The 19,377-nt window shown below is 35.3% G+C and overlaps 1 protein-coding gene across 9 annotated transcripts in view; it reads right to left on the bottom strand.

The window, feature by feature from the left end:
* Dscam2 (Down syndrome cell adhesion molecule 2) overlaps nucleotides 1-19,377 on the bottom strand; it is an 87,905-nt gene that overhangs the window by 2,563 nt on the left and 65,965 nt on the right. For 3 of the 9 annotated variants that reach the window (XM_089176543.1, XM_015315767.2, XM_089176542.1), the window contains 24 exons: nucleotides 18,207-18,368; nucleotides 17,780-18,063; nucleotides 13,516-13,660; nucleotides 12,642-12,793; nucleotides 12,292-12,564; nucleotides 10,293-10,592; nucleotides 7,071-7,193; nucleotides 6,198-6,371; nucleotides 5,960-6,110; nucleotides 5,702-5,850; nucleotides 5,491-5,622; nucleotides 5,128-5,428; nucleotides 4,797-4,975; nucleotides 4,543-4,712; nucleotides 4,267-4,405; nucleotides 4,082-4,199; nucleotides 3,547-3,998; nucleotides 3,291-3,472; nucleotides 2,822-3,215; nucleotides 2,546-2,689; nucleotides 2,280-2,465; nucleotides 1,722-1,933; nucleotides 814-967; nucleotides 621-723 (listed from right to left, as the gene is read on the bottom strand). In XM_089176543.1, coding sequence (XP_089032669.1) covers nucleotides 621-723; nucleotides 814-967; nucleotides 1,722-1,933; nucleotides 2,280-2,465; nucleotides 2,546-2,689; nucleotides 2,822-3,215; nucleotides 3,291-3,472; nucleotides 3,547-3,998; nucleotides 4,082-4,199; nucleotides 4,267-4,405; nucleotides 4,543-4,712; nucleotides 4,797-4,975; nucleotides 5,128-5,428; nucleotides 5,491-5,622; nucleotides 5,702-5,850; nucleotides 5,960-6,110; nucleotides 6,198-6,371; nucleotides 7,071-7,193; nucleotides 10,293-10,592; nucleotides 12,292-12,564; nucleotides 12,642-12,793; nucleotides 13,516-13,660; nucleotides 17,780-18,063; nucleotides 18,207-18,368 — 4,779 coding nt within the window. Of the gene's footprint in view, nucleotides 1-620; nucleotides 724-813; nucleotides 968-1,721; nucleotides 1,934-2,279; nucleotides 2,466-2,545; nucleotides 2,690-2,821; nucleotides 3,216-3,290; nucleotides 3,473-3,546; nucleotides 3,999-4,081; nucleotides 4,200-4,266; nucleotides 4,406-4,542; nucleotides 4,713-4,796; nucleotides 4,976-5,127; nucleotides 5,429-5,490; nucleotides 5,623-5,701; nucleotides 5,851-5,959; nucleotides 6,111-6,197; nucleotides 6,372-7,070; nucleotides 7,194-10,292; nucleotides 10,593-11,702; nucleotides 11,988-12,291; nucleotides 12,565-12,641; nucleotides 12,794-13,515; nucleotides 13,661-17,779; nucleotides 18,064-18,206; nucleotides 18,369-19,377 lie in introns of all 9 variants that reach the window. The other 6 variants (XM_015315768.2, XM_015315769.2, XM_015315771.2 and 3 more) reach the window with 6 other exon arrangements.

The raw sequence follows: 19,377 nt of genomic DNA, 5'->3' as shown, positions 1-19,377 counted from the left end.
CGTACAAACAAACATCAAATTTATTCTATGCAAATTAGAAATTTTATTACAGCAAAATAAAAAAGAAAAGAATTAATTAAGAAGTAATCGTATAAAAATAAATTAGATTTACTAAATTAGAAAGTTATAGAAAGAAAATAATCAAAATTGATTTAATATTAATACATTAGCGGCTGGCATATTTTTTCCTTTTTTAATACTGAGTACCAGCAAAAATAACGAATTATTATATATATATATAAATTTATTTTTATTAAATTTTTAAAATTAAAAATAATATGACGTGAATCACGTCAGCAGTAACCAGGAATAGAACTTGAAAAGACGTGAATTCACGTCAGCAGTCGCGAATGTGTTAAATAAAACATATCAATGAAATTAAAGAACCATTTTAAATTAAAATAAACATAGTTAATTGAAAAATATTATTGATTTGGTTTATCATATATACATATATATATATATGTGACGTATAAATTATAGAATAAATCTCAATTAGTTATAAGCTATTATAAAACAAATATATAAGCATACGTATAAAACAATGGTGGTGGTATTTTTTAAGGTAATCCGTGGAAACAAACGAAATAATTAAATAATAATGAATTATATTAAATTACCTAGATCGTCCTCTTCGTGGCAACGACTTCTGTTCCGACATCGGTGAGATGTCCGATGAAGTGCTCGATGTACCGTGATAAATGAAGTCTGAAACGGCTCGAACTGAAAAATAATTTTTTTTTTTTTAATAATCATAATTCAATAAAATGAATTATAGAAAATAAAAAAAAGATTAAAAATAATCTAACGTACTGTGTTTGAGTTTGCCAGCGTCGAGTTGATTGGAAGACTCTGTGCGAGAGCTCGTCAGCTGATCCGGGTCAGACTCGCTCTCGTCGCTCTCGACGTCGCCCGGGGTCTGTTGCTTTCTCTGTTGTCGTCTCCTCGACGAGACACTCTTCATACTCTGAACAATAATTCGATAAATATTATATGTATATATAATTTTCGTCAAATTGATTAATTTCATAAAAAAAAAACATGTGTGCACATCACACAAGTTAGAAGTGAAACCTTTAAATAAACAAGTTTCGAGGATATATAATTTATTATATAATATTATTATAATATTATTTATACTTTTAATTTGTAATTATTTATTTTATTATTAATTTAATTATAAAAATGCACGCCTGTTCTTATGCAACCCTCCAGACACAATTTGAAAATGTTGCTTGCGAGCGCCATCTACTGAGACGGAATTATTTTGCAGTCAAAACTGTTTATACACTTATGTACGACGGGTTGCCTATCTTTTGGGCAGAAAAAATTCCATCCCGACAGATGGCGCTCGCAATCAACATTTTCAAAGTGTGTCTGGAGGATTGCATTCATACAGGCGCACATTTTTATAATAATTACAAAGAAAGTAAATGATAAAACACTTTAAAAAATGTTTGCAAATCAAATATTTTTATAAATAATGATAAAAATTGAACTCTAATGTTGTAATTAACTTATGCATATTTTTAGAATAATATTTAGTATTTTATATGTCAATCAATCCTATATGTTTTTCTCTTCTTACTTAGTATTAAGGCAGTTTCTTTTCCCCACTACATCCCGGTTTCGTTTTCCCACTACATCACCGCGTTTCATTTTTTTCAAATCACACCTATTCTAAAGAAGTTTTCACTTCAAAAAAGAAAAAAAATAGATACCGTTGCCGCTGGCGGAGGACTCGCGCAACCCTCGGTCATAGCGTGCTCGTGATACATGAAACTGTGAAGAAGTGTGTTGTTCGGATGTAGACCTGCCGCAGATGCTTCCGCCGCGCCTCCCAGTCCTCCCAATCCTCCCAGCCCTGCCAGGCTTCCCCCTCCACCCTCCGAAAGCTGGAACGTAGCGTACGGCGAGATGTCCTCCGCTGTCTCTGTAACCCATCAGAGGCATTGCCTACCTTTCAAATCGCGTCTGACCAATAATTCTGCTTATCCGTGTATCTAGAGAAAGACTTTGATAGAATTTGAAATGTTTAATGATTATACTCTTTATACCTTGATGTGACGCGTTATACATTCAGCGATCGATTTCCGATAGATATTCGAAGAATGGACCGAGAACCTAAATGATATTTAAAAAAAAAGAAAAACAATATTGTAATCAGTTAATTCTTTGAATATCGTTCACTCATCATCGACCTGCTGCTGCATCATGAATTATCGCATGATTGGATGAGCGGCGCGCATTTTACCTGTAAAGTAATTATAATACCAAACCTGGCTGTCGTCCGTATCGTAACAAAGGTTCACCTGGAATCTTGTCGGGACCTGCACCAGTACTCGCTGCCTGTTGCAGGGCGACCTTGTGAATAGTTGCGTAATAACGTTCTCGTTGTGTTTCAGCGTTTTGTTGATTTTCTTGAGATTCCTTCATCGGTCTTTGAACACGGTCTCCCAAATATCCTAAAATATGATCTCAATTATATTTTTTTGGGGGTTTTTTTTTTTAAATATTATCGTTATTTCTCACTAAGAAAACTTACTGTTTCGCCAACGGAATGCAACTATTACGGCAGCTGAGACTAGAGCAATTGTAGCGATTATCAGAGGCAGGATAACTTTCACATCCGCGTAGAAGGGAATAACAGATGCTATTCCACGTTTTGATAATTCTGGAGGTGGTGGTTCTGCAATGTTACAGGAACACAGTGCCTTTTGGATATAATTCTTTCAATTTTACTAATTTTGATTAATGAGCAGCGAAATGATGACATTTTCAAGCAATTCAAATGATAATTATAAATATCGTTCGAGCTTACCACCTTCCTTTGTCAAAGTCACGAAACTAAATTCTGCCTGATTGCTTCCAGCAACGTTGTGAGCTTCGACCTTCAATTGATATACCGTGCTTGGTGTTAGATGTGTCACGATGAACCTTCGTTGCATTTTAACACTATTAGAGACTAAAGTCCAATGAAAATCGGTCGCAGGTCTATATTGAATAACGAAGTAAAGAATAGGACAGCCATTGTCAGGCCAAACGTGTAATCTTAAAACCAACGATGTCGAGTTAGGATTAAGAAAAGCCGCGGATGGTGGTATTCCTGGTGCTTGTCCTTGAGTTCGTACGGAAAGTACTGGTGACGAAGGACTGCTACCAATTTTATTATGCGATGTTAGATATAATTGATAAGTATTCCCGCATAGAAGGCCCTGTTAAATTTTATTATTAGCAAATATTATTTTTTGAATTGCAACATACTCAAAATACTTCTTTAGAAAGCGTACCTTCAGTTCGTGATTAGTAGCATGTCTAGAGAGATGCAGCTCATCTAAATTACCATGAGTTGTACGATAGTGTAACGTGTAACCGGTTAAAGGTGCTCCACCATTATAACCAGATTTCCAATGTAGTAGTATACTACTTGACGTTGAACTTGTTACATATAATACAGGTGCACTAGGTGGAACTAGAAAAAATATAAATACAAAGTGATACAATTTTAAGTATGCCAATGTTGTGTTATATAAAAAAATATGTTACCTTGTACAATGAGACTGTAATGTAATTTATCGCTTCCTTCCATGTTTTTTACTTGGCAAGTATAATTTTCAGAATCTTGTGATTGTAAATTTGATAGGACGAGTTCGCCGTTTGGTGAAATTTGTGCATTTCTGGCAGTATCAATTCTAATTTGTGTGGTGGTTCCTTTGAACCATTCTCTAGTAGGATTACCAACCGCATTGCAAGCTAAGGTAGCCGTATCTCTCCATGGTTTTACGACGTGACCACCAAAGGACGTGATCCTTGCTGGTACTCTATTAGTTGGTACTTGAACAGCTACTTTCGAACTTTGGCCTTCGCCAACTCGAGTAATACCTGTTACCCAAAATTGATATTCTACGTGTTGTTGCAAGCCCGTAGCTTCGAAATGAGTGTTCGTAGCTGGTAAGTTTCTCTTGCCGTGATTTAATTCACCTTGACCGTCGACAACTCTATAGTATAATTAATATCGTTATAATTAAGATAAAATAAAAAAATTTCATTTTTATAAATTAAATTAAATTATATAATATACCTAGTATAGAGATTGTATTTCGTGATAATTCCATTAGGCTCCAATGGTGGTAACCAGGAAATAAAAAGAGCCTGAGGCGAACTCACGACCACTTTAATATCAGCTGGACTTCCAGGTACTGTAATAACGTTAAATTAGACACGGTACAAAATAAGGATAAAGTAGAATAGATGTAATAATGATACCATCTTCTTCGGTTTGACAGTAAGTAACAGTAGTAGGAACTCCATCCCCTACTCTCGTATAGGCCAGTACTTGTATTGTGTAATTCGTGTATTTTTTAAGATCTGTTAGAACTATCGTTAAAGCGCTAGTTTTACGTACCTAAAAAAAATATACATACATGCATAAATACATATAAAATATAAAAAGAATATGTTATCCTAAATATATATATATATATATATAAATTAATTTTATTTAAATTTTTGATTAGATTTTTTTCACGAGATAATACTTACTTCCATTTTGTTAGCGCTAAGCCACGTGTCTGCTAAAATCGGCTCGTAATTCAATTTATAACCTTGAATAATGCCGTTACTATGTGTATTAGAGGGTGGCTGCCAAGATACTTGAAGAGATTGCGAAGTAAGCGCTGCACATCTTACATCTTCCGGTGGTTTACTGGGAACTGAAAGGGAGCAAGTTCTGAAGCTTTGTAGCAATCAACGTTAACGTCATATCGATCTCGGCGGAAGGTAATTTCGAGTCTCACCATCCTCTAATGTCTGCGTTAGTAATGGCTCGGATAAAGGTCCAGATCCGACTTGATTGTACGCCTGAACGACCAAGGAGTATCTCGTGTAAGGTCGAAGACCCGTCAAACGAAGTTCACCGCCCCCTTCTTCACCATCTCCGGATACAGAAGTGAAGTTGTACGATGGATTTCCTGAGCTAGAAAGATCGTTTAAGACTTTTATTTTCTTGACAAATTTCTCTTTAATCGTTTTATAATGAATTCTCTTTTATTTTACTTTCAATGGAATAATAAAAAGAGAATTCAATGAAGTACGGAACGAGTTAAATGGAGGAAGAAATTTCGTTACCTAGTTTCTCTATAACCGACGTTAAAGCCTTGTATGTCTCCGTGACGAAGTTCGGGCAACGGTGGTGACCAAGTAATCAAAATTTCCGATGAAGAAAGTGCTCTTGCAGCAAGATTAATAGGGGGTCCAGCTGGTCTTTGAGGTTCGGTCCTTACCAAAAGTTCTGCCGAAGGAGCCGAACGACCTGCTGGTCCTTCAGCAATCACTCGTATCGTGTATCTCGTAGCAGGTTTAAGATCATCGATTAACGCGGCATAGGGTAAAGGCGGTCCGACAAATTCTTGTTGTTGCCACATACCACCTGTTTAACGAAATTAACGTTTAATTTAATTACTATTATATTGTACAAGTAATTTTGCTTACCTACGCCTTCCTTATACTGAAGTATATATTTGGTAACTTCGCTTGTATCTTGTGATTTGTGTTGCCACTTTACGTTAATACTTCGACTAGCGATCATAGCTGTTTCTAAATTGTTCGGTGGTTGTGGTGGTTCTATAAAAGACAATTAAAATTAATCATTTTTCCTAAATTAAAGATTTCATTTATTTCTCGGACTCAAATTATTTTGTACCTTGTACGAGGAGTTGTACAAGTTGTTGATCGCGACCATAAAGATTGTTAGCTTGACAGAAATATGCTCCACTGTCGGATGCTTCCGCCGAGGAAATTTGCATTTGTGCGAGAACACCGTCGGGCGTTGCTTCCTGATTTATGGTGACCCTTTTGATGAAAAATTATCAATTTTATCCAAGGTTTTATTTTACCAAAAAAAAAGAAATTAATTCTTTCACATTTGCGTGGAATAAATAAAATTATATATCCATATTACCGATAATTCGTCGAAGGATTCAATTCAATTTTTCCACCTTTTAACCATTTTACGGTTACTGGCTTATCACCGTGTACCTCGCAATGTAACGTAGCAGTGTCACCTTTCTTAATCGTGACCAATCGCGATGGTGCAGCGAAATATGGTGATGCTATGTTGTTATTTTAAATTAAAATAACAAATAATTCAATATCAAAACATAAAAATATTTAATATGAACAATTTATTAAATACTTACAATTAACTTTTAATTGTACAACTTTGCCTATGCCAGATCCAATACCATTACTCGCTTGACAAAGATAAAACCCTTCTCTGTCCTCTTTCACGTGTTGTAAGAGGAGGGTTCCGTTGCTTAAAATTTTAGTGTATGCTCGTTCTCGAAACTCCTCGTATTCGCCAGATTTACTTCCTACGATTAAAAGCCTTAGGCTTTAAATTTCGTTCATACGAGTAACATCTATTTTTTTCTGTTTTTTTTTTTAAGTGAAAACTTCTTTAGAATGGGTGTGATTTGAAAAAATGAAACGCGGTGATGTAGTGGGGAAAAGAAATGGACGATATAGTGGGGGAAAGAAACGGCCTTAATACTACGTAAAAAGATAAAAAGAGACAAACATATCATTATTTATAAATCATCATTATTTATAAAAATATTTGATTTGCAAACATTTTTTAAAGTGTTTTATCATTTACTTTCTTTGTAATTATTATAAAAATGTGCGCCTGTATGAATGCAATCCTCCAGAAACACTTTGAAAATGTTGATTGCGAGCGCCATCTATCGGGATGGATTTTTTCTGCCCAAAAGATAGGCAACCCGTCGTACATACGTGTATAAACAGTTTTGACTGCAAAATAATTCCGTCTCAGTAGATGGCGCTCGCAAGCAACATTTTCAAATTGTGTCTGGAGGGTTGCATAAGAACAGGCGTGCATTTTTATAATTAAATTAATAATAAAATAAATAATTACAAATTAAAAGTATAAATAATATTATAATAATATTATATAATAAATTATATATCCTCGAAACTTGTTTATTTAAAGGTTTCACTTCTAACTTGTGTGATGTGCACACATGTTTTTTTTTCATACGAGATACACTTACCTGTAGCTTTCTTCCAAACGATAACAGGTGTCGGTACACCTTGTGCTTGACAGTGCAAAGCAACGTGCTTGTTTCTTTCGACACTTATGCTATCTGTTGGTTCAACGATCCACCGTGGAGGAACTGGAAAATTACAACGCATATCTTTAAACAATTCTATCGCGGTTCCAAAGATTATTACTATTGTTTTTTTAATTTTTTTTTATTTTTTTTTACTGGTCGTTAGCGATTTAAAGACAGGTACGTCGTTAGAAGAATACAAAAAAAAAAGAAGAAAAAAAATACAAGAATATACAAAAGATACAATGAAAAGGAACGAGCTCGTAAGACGAAGCTTTTTAACTTTATTATCGATCAATCATTTTTAACGTACATCATATTTCATATAAAAAAAAATAAAATTGAAATTTCGGAATTGATCATCGCTTAGTCTATCAATTGAAAGCAACAACACGTTCCTTTTCTTTAAAAATTTGTCTTTTATTTTTCTTTTTTTTTTTCCACTTTATAATCAATTTAATCGATAAATCTATTATTGATGATGCAAAAATTCAATTAACATGATTATTATTAACTTTCTTTCGTTTTATGGACAAATGGAGATTAATTTTATGAGATAGAGATAGAGATAGATATAGATAGAAAGAGAGAGAGAGAGAGAGAGAGAAAGAGAGAAAGAGAGAGAGAGAGAGAGAGAGAAATAGTGATAAAGATAATATTATACAATAGAGTGAGAATGAAGGTTAGTGGATGAGACAGAGGAGAGTTTGGTTAAATAACTTGTGTCGATGCCAGACGTTACGATTAATAATGCAAATAATATTGTACGCGATGACTATAAATCAATAAGATATTTCAGTCATCGCGTGGCATTTTGTCAATTAAAGCGTTAGGATTAATTTAGATGATTATATTCTACTATATAACTGTATATACTGTATTGCCCGCCGCGCATCGATACGTACGATAAATTTTGGGTAATCGATTAGAGGTGGTTAGCTCTGTTTTTAGCGGGTTCTACTCTTACAGTGGTGAAAAAACGCTGCACAAGCGAGATACTGTGAGTGGGAATTTCAACGTTTTACAAAATGGCAAAAATATTGGTTGGCCACGCACCGACGCGTGCGACAATATAATAATAATATAATATGTAATGTATATATATATACGTAATGTATAAATATAATATAATATATAATATAATACTCGATTTAAAAAACGTGGCGTGATAAAGTAGTAGAACTCTCGGAAGAAAAAGGCGCAGGTGGGCAGGATGATACAAGTGAATAGTAGTGGGTGAGCATTTATCGGCAAAGAGCACCGGTATTTTAAATATGTATAGTGGAAAAGGCGTTTAATATATATACATATATATATATATATATATATATATATATATATATGTAGATATAGATAATATATATATAAGTACCCGCTTCTAACGACTAGTTTAATATAAATACAAATTAATTAATATAATAATATACGTACTACTGATCTACATTATCGATTAACAATGAGGTAAGAATCCTTCGATATTCGAATTTCGATACTCGAATTAATATTATCATAATTTGATAATAATTTAAGCATATATTTATATTTTTATTTACATTAATCTTTATTTCAATATTTTTCGTAACATTCGAGTTTTGAAAATCTAAATCGATAGTTTTGCTCACCCCATTGCGTAAAAAAGGAAAGATAAAAAAGGAGTGAGATTAGACAGACAGACAGACAAACAGAGTAAAAGAGAAATAGAAAGATGGTGATAAAGCATGCAAAAGTGAATAAAAAAGACTGCCTTCCAACGAGCCCAAAGGAGAGAGCCAGCGCAAAGTTGGTGGAAGTTTCTGCTCGTGAGCGTAGTGGCGTGCTCGCAATTTAGGTATACGAAACATTGAATTACGTAATCAAGAGAATAATATGTATATTACGTAGGTATATATATATATATATATGTATATAAAAAGAGAGAGAGAGATGTGAGAGTGTGGTGTGAGAAAAAGAAAGAGAGAGAGATAGAGAGTGAGAGAGAGCGAGAGAGAGAGAGAGAGAGAGATAGATACAATGTATATTTATATATGTATATATGCAAACAGAGATCTAAGTTGTATAATATAAAAAAGAACATGCAATATAAAAGATATATGTAATGCTCACATACACGAACGCACGCAGGCCAGAAGATAATCGAGAGATCGTTTAATTGATATATATATATATTTTTTTTTTATATTTTTCACTTTGTTCTTTTTTTATTTTTCGATTCCTCGTTTAAAACGATTAAAATAAGGAAAGGTGCAAACTGTTACCTTTATGATTCGGTCAAGTCAAGCAAACCTCGGGGGGTCCACGAGATACCGATGCATTCCCAGAGAGCCAAAGCAACGTAAATGTAATACACACTGTGTGTCTTTTGGAAAGGTAGGAGGATGTAGAAGGTTTCGGCATGGATTTATATTTAGGAAAAATAAAGGATGTGTGCGATTAATCTCAGGATATGTGAACTATATACGATAGTGATCTCGTTGGTTTAAACCATCTCATTGTTAGTAGGAATTTTGTTAGAAAATAATAAATAATAATAATTGAAATATTTGTTTATTTTTCTCTGGCGATTAAATGTTTCATCTTTATCTGTATTTGAGTTACGGTCCCAACGAGAACACGTTGATGATAGAAAATGGTGAGACGCAAGGGCCCGAGCCGTAAGCGTAATGACGTATTAATGACAATGGATGATGATGGAAATCAATTGGTGAGGTGTGTGATACTGATTACTGATTAACGATACGTGAAATGGATTTGTCAGGATAATATATCTTTCAACCCCGACGACATGCGTTATCTTTCACATGAATCAAATATTTATTCTTCACATAATATTTGGTTAATTATTTGTTTCAAGTATATATTGTAATCAATAAAACGAAATGTTTAACAATGAAAGAAAAAAATTGGAAAGAAAAAAAAGGATCCAAGGAAAGAGATTTATTTTTATTGATCTTATGACATTGAGAAGAATTTTTTTGTTGAACCCAACCCCAAACGATAAAAAGAAAATTTTGAACGAACAAACGTCATTATCATCGTCGTCATCGTCGGGGATGAAAACTTGCTTATAAGGTTAAAGGTTTATGGATAATTCGAGAATCAAGGTTTATCGGAATTATCAGGAAAAATCGTGATATGGATAAGGGTCGCCGATCATCTAGTTACCTTTTACCTGTAGCTTGGCCGTGTACCTGACCTCGGCGGCGGGGTTCGCGGCGACGCAGGTATAGTCGCCGGAGTGCTCGGCCGCAAGGTTCGTTATACTGAGGAGGCTAGAGTAGGGATCCAATTGGGAGATGTTAGCAACGGATGCCAGATTCGGTAGTAAGGAAAAGGGACTTTGGCCGTCTTTCAGCCAGGATATGGTTAAGGGTGGATCACCCGCCGCGACCCCGCACACCGTCCGCGTCCGCATCCCCTCGGAAAGGCCCTCTTGGAACGTAAATGGCTCAATAATAGGGGGTACTGGAAAAGGTCAAGAGAGAAGAGAGAACCATACGTGAGAGCGAGAAAAAGATGGCACCAAAAAAACGCAAGAACCTGGTACCAGGTAATATGTGTCATAATATATATATGTATATGTATAAGTATATATATATATAGCATCATAGTTGATGATAGTAAGTATGTATATATATATTATAGACAGTAGTACGTCCATGTATATATGGAATATATAGTATGTATATATATAGAATATATGTACAATAGAGGCAGTATAGTAACGTAGCAATGTAGAGGAGAGAGAGGGTGGCCCCGCCGCGGACCAGAACCTGCCGCCCTCACTTTTACACATAATCATTAGCATCGCACCACTCACACAAACGTACGTTCGTTTATAACGCAAAAAAAAGAGCGAGCATTCGACGTCCTTTCGATATTCTCACGTAACAATCTCCATGAATAATATAGATATAGGAGTATTCGTGTTTTCGATCGAGGTACATACATGCTGTTTTCTTCGACCGAGCATCACTCCAGGTGAATAACATTCCCGAAATGGTTATTCTTTGTACAACGAAACTAAGAAAACATATTTGTGATCGATGTATTTAAATAAAAGTATTCATGGAGAAAATCCGTGGATTGTCGAGAGGTCGGAAAGGAGAAAAATCGTCGAAATATGAAAACGGAATTAAATTGAAAAAGGGTTAGGTTTCGTGCACGAGGAATAGCTCTCACGCTAAGCGTGAGTCGTCATTGGATTAACCAGGTCTCTACGTTCCTAGTGACGTTAGGATAGTAGGCATCGAAAGAGTACGTCTTCTCGAAGCAGCGCGCAGGAATCCAGCGTTCGCGATTTAGCATTTTACGAATAAGCATTTAACAAATGACAAAAATAACAATTGTATAATAGTTCAATAGATTAATGGGCGTTAAGTAAAAAATATATATATTATTAAGAGATAGAGTATTAAAAAGCGAGATAAGATAAAAAAACGCTGCCGAGTTCCTGAAATCGCTCAAGATCTTCGAGCAGATCTCTCACACTCAGACAAACATCCACGCACGCATAAATTCTGGCGGCCAGGTGGTCGTCGGGCAAAAATTGTAGGGGGCCTAGAGGAGGATTACCATGAACCATTAGCTGCTGCGTGTGCGATACCTCTGCGGCCAAATTACGGGCCACACACGAGTAGTTGCCATTGTGATCTGGAGACAAACTTTCAATCATCAGTATGCTATTGTACTGGTCCACATTGGTAACAGTGACACGTTCCGATGGTCCCAACGACCTTCCGTCCTTGAGCCAAGAGATGGATAATGGCTGATCGCCCTTCGTCACCGAACAAGTAAGGGTCGTTCGTTCGCCGAGATGAAAATCGAGATCTGTCCTGAACGGGCTAATTTTTGGGGGAACTGAAATAACAATAACAATTGTTCGTGAGCGTTGAGAATGGCATAGGGGGTGAGCTCTAATGTGTCGTCCTTGATCTCTCCATCTCAACGGGACCGCATTTTCTCTGCAATTGATTATCTATCTTCTTCCTTGTTCGATCATTTTTCTTCTTTGATCTTTCGAAAATATTAATCTTTGGAATTTTGTTGTTTCTTCAATCGAGTTTGCTCGTTTGATCTCGTCCTCTTGTTCCTCTGTGCTTGCTAGTTTTGTTTAGACCTACGACAATTCTGTAAATTTGGAATTTCGAAATTAAGGCCTTACCGATTACTGCGACGTCTCCGGATCTTCTCGCGCTGTGTCCTTGCTTGTTACGTGCCCAGCAGGTGTATACTCCGGCGTCGGTCTTCTTTTGTACGTTGGTTATCACCAAGGTACCGTCTGGATGTACCTTCTGTCGAAGCTGATCCGGTAACTCGCGATTTGCTCGTTCCCATTTGATTTCTTCTATCGGATAACCAGCTACTGGACACTTCAAACGAAGCTGTTCACCATCAACTGCCGTCACTTTTGGAATTAGTCGAATGTAAGGTAGACCTGAGAAAAATGACATAATTTTTGTTTACAATTGAACAGGTAAAAGAATTAACATCTATCGCGTAGTTGTTAATTACCGTAAACGTTAAGACGTGCAGCATGTGTAACTTTTCCAGCACGATTTTCGGCTGTACAGGAATACTCTCCACCATCTTCGACCATCACGTGACTAATATTAACGTGAGATATTACATCACCGTGTACCGTCACATATTGTCCAATGACGAACCTTAAAAGTAATATTCGAGGATCGTTCAAATTAGAGAAATTTATTGTTTCATTATTACCACGAATAATATATAGTCAGATTTGATATTATGTTTTAATCATATTGAGAAAATAGAAAATGTATTTTATTATCCATAACGATTCGATGTTGATCGAATAAATACGTTGTTTTCGTTGATGGAAGGAAAAATGTGAAAACAAGAAGATGCAGTCATATTGACAATATGACGAGATCGTAAGAGAAAAATAAAGAAAGAGAAGCACATTTTATGTCGATCACTCGTTAAAATATACGATAGATAATAGAAAGGAAAAATAGCTCGAGGCATATCAAAGTGTGATCTTTATCTGGCAGTCTAACTACCCTTGTTGATATTTGCCATCTTTGATGCAATAAAATATTTCTCGTTTCTAGTTAGATAATCATGAAATTGAAGTTGTTATAGCGAGAAAAACATTTTACGCATGAACGAATATAAATGTTTCTGCATATTACGATATGCTGAATATACACGAAAAAAGTATAAAATAAAAACCAGAAATATTTATTTGTTACCCAGTATGATCGATTCAATTTAGCGTTTAAATGTTTGTTTGTTTGTTTTTTCTTTCCCCCCCCCCCAATATATTCATGCCGATAATATCGACACAACGAATTTCAAAGGTATTTTCTTTTTTTTTGTTTTTTTAAGCAAAAAATTTCGCACGATTCGGATGAATTACCTTCCATTAGTCGGTAAGGGGAAACCATCTAAAGCCCATGTGACCTGCGGCGTTGGATTTCCAGCAGCGGAACATTTTAATGACACAGCTGGTCCTGGTTGAAGAGTTTGCTCGATGAACGAATAGAGAAGAACCGGTGGTGCGTCTAAAACACAAAGTCCAAAATTATTCAAAAAATGTTCCATCTTTTACTTCTATCGTTCTATTCAAATTCTCAGTTTATGTTTCGTCGTGCTTACAGGTGTGACGATTGTTCGAAATATTTCAAAAGCTTCGTAATTATTGTTCAACTAGAGGGATATATTTATTTATTTCAATACATATATATATACTTTGTCGTATTAACGTTAACAGAGAGTTGTCAATTACCATGCACCCTTTATACTTTAAAAGAAATAATGATAATTCATTATTTAAATGGATAAAAGCATGAAATATATTCAAGTTACTAACCAAAGTTCCGAGAACTCAGTAAACCTTACATCCTATGGTTTCTAACGATGATGCTTCATAAACAATATGAGAACGAGTATCTTTGTAAAAGAAGGATGAAGATAAAAAAAAGAAACAGAGAGAAGAAGAGACATTTTTTTGAAAGGCGATACGCTTGGCGCGCGTATCAATTGTTGGAACTGTTGGAAGTGGAGGAAGGGACAATGAGCTCGTTGCTACGGAAGTTTCCATGAATTTTTTTTTGCGATGTTCAACATAGAAGCCGAGAGAAGGAAGAAAGTGAAGAATAGAAGGAGATAGAATGAAAGAGAATAAGAATGGGAGTTCACTATCGCTCAGATTCGTGATCGAACGATGTTGAGATGTCGGGGACGAATTCTCGTTGGTCTGATCTTTGAGAGAGATAGAAGAAAAAAAAGAGAGAGAGAGAGAGAGAGAGAGAGAGAGAGAAAAGAAGCTTCAGGTTGTAATTAAAAGTGTCGATTTCATCGCCATTAAAAGAGTTTTGTATAGACGTCATTTTTATAAAGAGAACGAACGGATTGTCTAATGGGTAGTACGTAGGAAGAAAAATAAAAGAAGAAGAAGTCAAAAAGAAGAAGAAAGAAGAAGAAGTAGAAGAAGACAGATAGATAGATATGTATATAAGTAAAACAAATATATATATATATATATGTACATATATATTATAAAGAATGGAAGAAAGATAGGAAAGCTTTCGTCTGCAGGTGAATAAAGTGTTTTTTGCGGTCGGTGTTCGCGGATCCATGTTAAAATTGATGAACCTCGTCTCGATGCCTCCGAGCGATCATCAATGCTCGTCTAATGTGAGGGAGAACTCGAGAAGCGTGTGCACGAGGTGCGTAAGCCAGGACAAAATGGGACTTCCTACGGCCGGATAATGCTTTTCCTATCTATATCTATATATATATAGATATATATATATATATCTACTAGCAGAGCTAGCTGGATAGTATGGGGTATCGGCAAATGGAATCTTTCTCTCCTTTTTTCTCTCGTCGTGGAAAAATACGCGGTGTCGTGATTACGAGAGATAACGATGCCGTGTCGCCTGGGATGAATTGTTCTAGTTTTATATCTTGTGTCGACGTGTCGACGAGCATGCAGATCGAATTCAACTTGGAAATTTTCGCATCTTGTCGACAAATACAAGGTTACTTTTTTTTCTTCTTCCTTTTTACGTGTATCTTTTTTTTTCTTGTTTTTTTTTTTTTTTTTTTTTTTTTTTTTTAAATATTGACTTTCGGATCGAATGAAAAGAAGATGATGTTTTACATTCGACATAACACGTTCGGATGTTCATCAATACTTGGATTTGGTATGCGTTATTCCGACAGTTGCATGTCAGAAACACCTTCTCGTTCGACTTCGAACCCACGATAAAACCTTCCTACACATAAATTTGTTTTAGAAAGTGGAACGTCGACGAAACACAAATTTGCAAGTCGATCTCTCGATGTTTTTTTATTTTTTTTTATTTTCTTTTTATCTTTTTCTTGCAAACCAAACAGGAAAGATCTACGGTAGATTATAAAAGTTGGAGACAACCTCTCTATCTCGTTTTTCGCATATATTTTTCATATTTTTGTAACGATATCGTGGCACGTCGAAAGCGTATTATTTTTTAACGAACACGATCTTCTGCCGTCGTAGAAAAAATCGTCTCCGATATACTTTACAATGTTGAATAGAAATGGGGGTGAAAAAAGAAAAAATTCATTTAAATTCTAAAGATGTAAATTTTAAACAAGGTTTTTTTTTTGAATTTTAAAGATTCGTATTATTGTCTTGCATACAAAAAAAAAAATGGTTTAAAAAAATTTTAATATCGAAAATAAATAAAATATTTCCGTTTATTCTTATAATTTTTTTCAATTCGAAACACGTTCGATCGAGGAACACTTCGTAAGACCACGCCCGAATGGTTATCAGTTTTTTTCAAAGATCGAGCAATTTTCTTCGAACTACCATTTAAACATTCTTTGGAGAAAAAAAAAAAAGATCGTTACCTATTAGTCCAACGCTACCTCTCTTTCATTTCTTTCTTGTTAGGTATTCTCGAATGAAATTGCAGAAAAGCGATCATCAAGTTTCTCTCTCTCTCTATTTCTTTCTCGTACTCTAGCAATAGTGTCCCTCCCCCTATAGCGTCGGTTGCACGAATTCCCTTTGACGTAAATTCCGTGCATTACTAACGCTGACGAGCGAGAGACGCTAACTTCATTGTTGTTTCAAAGGCCCTCCTCCTATTGCCTCTTTCCATTCCTGCTTACGGTATGCTCTCCTCTTTCATGCAATACCCCCGCACCCACAAAAGATAGGTGGTCCAGATATAGGGCAAACAGGGGTGGAGGTGCCTCGTTCTGGGGTACCTGCCTCGATAGACCGTGAGCGAGAGAAATAGAGGAACAATGATAGTACGAGAGAGAAAATGAGATCGAGACAGGCAAAGAGGATGATAGAAGAGAACAAGAGTTAGAGTTAGAGAGAGAGAGAGAGAGAGAGAGAGAGAGAGAGAGTGGAGAAAGAGAAACGAAGCACATTGCAAAGCGCCGTAAAAGAAGCCTTCTCCACTTCAAAGTACACACAGTTACTCTCTTCCAACAACGTGGCACGCGGTTACCTTGCTCTTTGCCAAGTAATCGAGTCCTCTGTAACTCAATCGGTAACGCAACCAGACCGATCTCGAGGCTCTGAGTCCTTCGTACAACATTTCTCGGTACCTGGCGCCTTTGACCGTGAAAGGAAAAGAGAAACGCTTATCGAGTTTGTCCCTTTACTTTCTCGGATATTGCACGTGTATATTACGTGCTAAATCCAAACGTATGTAGGTATTTGAAATACAAGGAAGAGGAAGAAGAAGATGATTAAATGTGGAAATAAATTATATAATTATGAAACTCGTTTATATTAACTTTAAACAAATTTCGATCAATTTTGTAGAATGTAATAAAAAATATATGAGATAGTATAGTTTAATTTATTTTTTCGTGTTAATATGTATTTACTTTGCCTACCGATAAAGTACACGTCGGTTAATGGGCTTTTAAATGATTTCTATTTTAATAATTGAAGCTAGACCGATCTCAAAGTTGAATCTTTCATAGAACATTTCTCGGTACCTGGCACCTTTGACCGTGAAAGGAAAAGAGAAACGCTTATCGAGTTTGTTCATTTACTTTCTAGAATATTGCACGTGTATATTACATTCTAAATCCAAACGTATGTTAAAATACAAGGAAGAGGAAGAAGAGGATGATTAAATATGGAAAAGAATTATATAATTGTTAAATACGTTTTTACGTTAAATTTTTAAAAATGTCGATCAATTTTGCAGGATGTAATAAAAAATATATGAGATAGAATCGTTTAATTTCGTTTTTCGTGCTAATACGCATTTGCTTTACCTACCGATAAAGTACACATCGACTAATGGGCTGTTAAATGATTTCTATTAATAATTGAGCTGATGGGACGGCATAAAGTGCGAACGATCATGAAACGCCGTTACGTGATAATTGAGATTGGAGAGAGGGAGTTTTCTAGCTATAATATGGCAGGGTTCGTATTTTACTCATTTGCTTTAACTATTTGTACTTTTTTTTTGCAGAAAGAAACCTACATATGTATCAACATGATATAACGATCGATTTTTCGATAGCTCGAAATTTGTGTAAATACAAAATACGTTAGCTTTGTAATCAGATTCCAGTGATAGATGAGAAGACACGAGAGAGAATAGGAACGAAAGATCGATTTAGATGATAACAGAAGAGAGGATCATACGTACCTCCCAATTGCAATTCCGCGGAAGCCTGGGCTGTATCACCCTCGGACCTTCTGACGATGCACTGATACATTCCCCTGTCATCTCTACCTATACCATTTAGCCTCAATAATTCTGATTGTCTTCCAGTGCCCGGAAGCTGCCTGCCGTCCTTGTACCAGGTGATAAAGTGTGGTCCAGCTTGAGGATGTATACCAACCTCACACTTGAACTCGGCGTCACCACCCAAATGAACGCTCAGTAGCGATGGCGTTACTTCAACGTGAAGTGGTGCCGTCACTATGAGTCTGTAAAAATGAACAATTCAAATTGTTTGAAAAAGTAAATATGGGAGAATATAATTTCGTATATGCGTTATTATCTTAATCTTTGAATTATATCTTATAAATATCTATTGTTATAATTTCTATTCATTAGAATCTCCAATTACCTGATTTCGGCGCTAGCTTCACCTCCGGGATTCGATGCGGAACACCTATAAATACCACTATCTTCCAACGTTACGGCTTCTATTGCCAGCATAGAACCAAGTAAACGAGTTCTCGGTCCAGACAAGACTAGCATGGGTTCGGCACCTGTCTGTGCGTACCACCTTTAAAGGGAATAGAGTAAAATAAAGATTTTAATCGTATTATTGATAGTTGAAACATTCATATTAATATATCATTAGTAGAGTAATTTGTATTAGTTTACCAATGGTAATGAGGATGCAAATCAATAAAACGATGATACGATCGGTTATATAATTTAAACGTTATATATGGAGAGTTACGTTATTAATAAAAATTGTCATTTGCAATGCAAATGAATAAATTACAAATCTAAAGATAGATTTGTCATATTGATTCGACCACAAGTTGTAGCACGATAAGAACGTTATTAATAAGCAAATTATTGTAAATTACAAAGTAAAGAATATTCTAAAGTCGCTTTGTCGACAGACAAAATAAACAAGAAAAATAGTCAATATTGATTTATTAATAGAATTATATTTTATTTTTCATATATTAAGATATGAATCTTAAGTTAAAGTATTGTTCAAGTATTGTAAGTATCTACGATGCCATAAATTAACACAATTCTTTCTTACCTATTATAAAAATGTTCTCTACTGACAATGAGAGAATACTTTACTTGATATAACTAAACTCATTGCTAAACAAATTTGTCGAATCTTGGAGAAAAGAAAAATGATACCATAGTTCTAAATATAAACATTCCAACAAAACATTGATCATTTTTTTTTCAGTTAGATAAAGTAACTTTAAGAACACTTTGTATGTAACGAAGTTGGTAGTCGTTCGAATTTATCAATGTATGGAATATGTATTTGTTCATATTCATCGACGAATGAAATAATTTTTCATCGAAAATTTCTAACTATCCAGTAAGAAAGATTCGCCTGGAGGCAAGGAGTTTAATTTTACTGGTTTTCGGTTATACGTCGACCTAGAAACGACGTTGAGTCGTATCCATGAGCATTTATCCCCTTGAATCCTCAGTTTCCTTTCGCCTTTCCAAGTTCTTGACAGTTCTCGATCAAGGCACGTTCGACCCACTCTCTCTCTCCTTCTTCCTTTATCTCTCTCTTTCTTTCTATA

Source organism: Polistes dominula, unplaced genomic scaffold (assembly GCF_049000335.1).
Source record: "Polistes dominula isolate Pdom_NZ unplaced genomic scaffold, Pdom_raw_medaka contig_25, whole genome shotgun sequence".
NCBI lineage: Eukaryota > Metazoa > Arthropoda > Insecta > Hymenoptera > Vespidae > Polistes > Polistes dominula.
The sequence above is the reverse complement of the archived record's forward strand: the minus strand, read 5'-3'. Positions and strand labels throughout refer to the sequence as shown.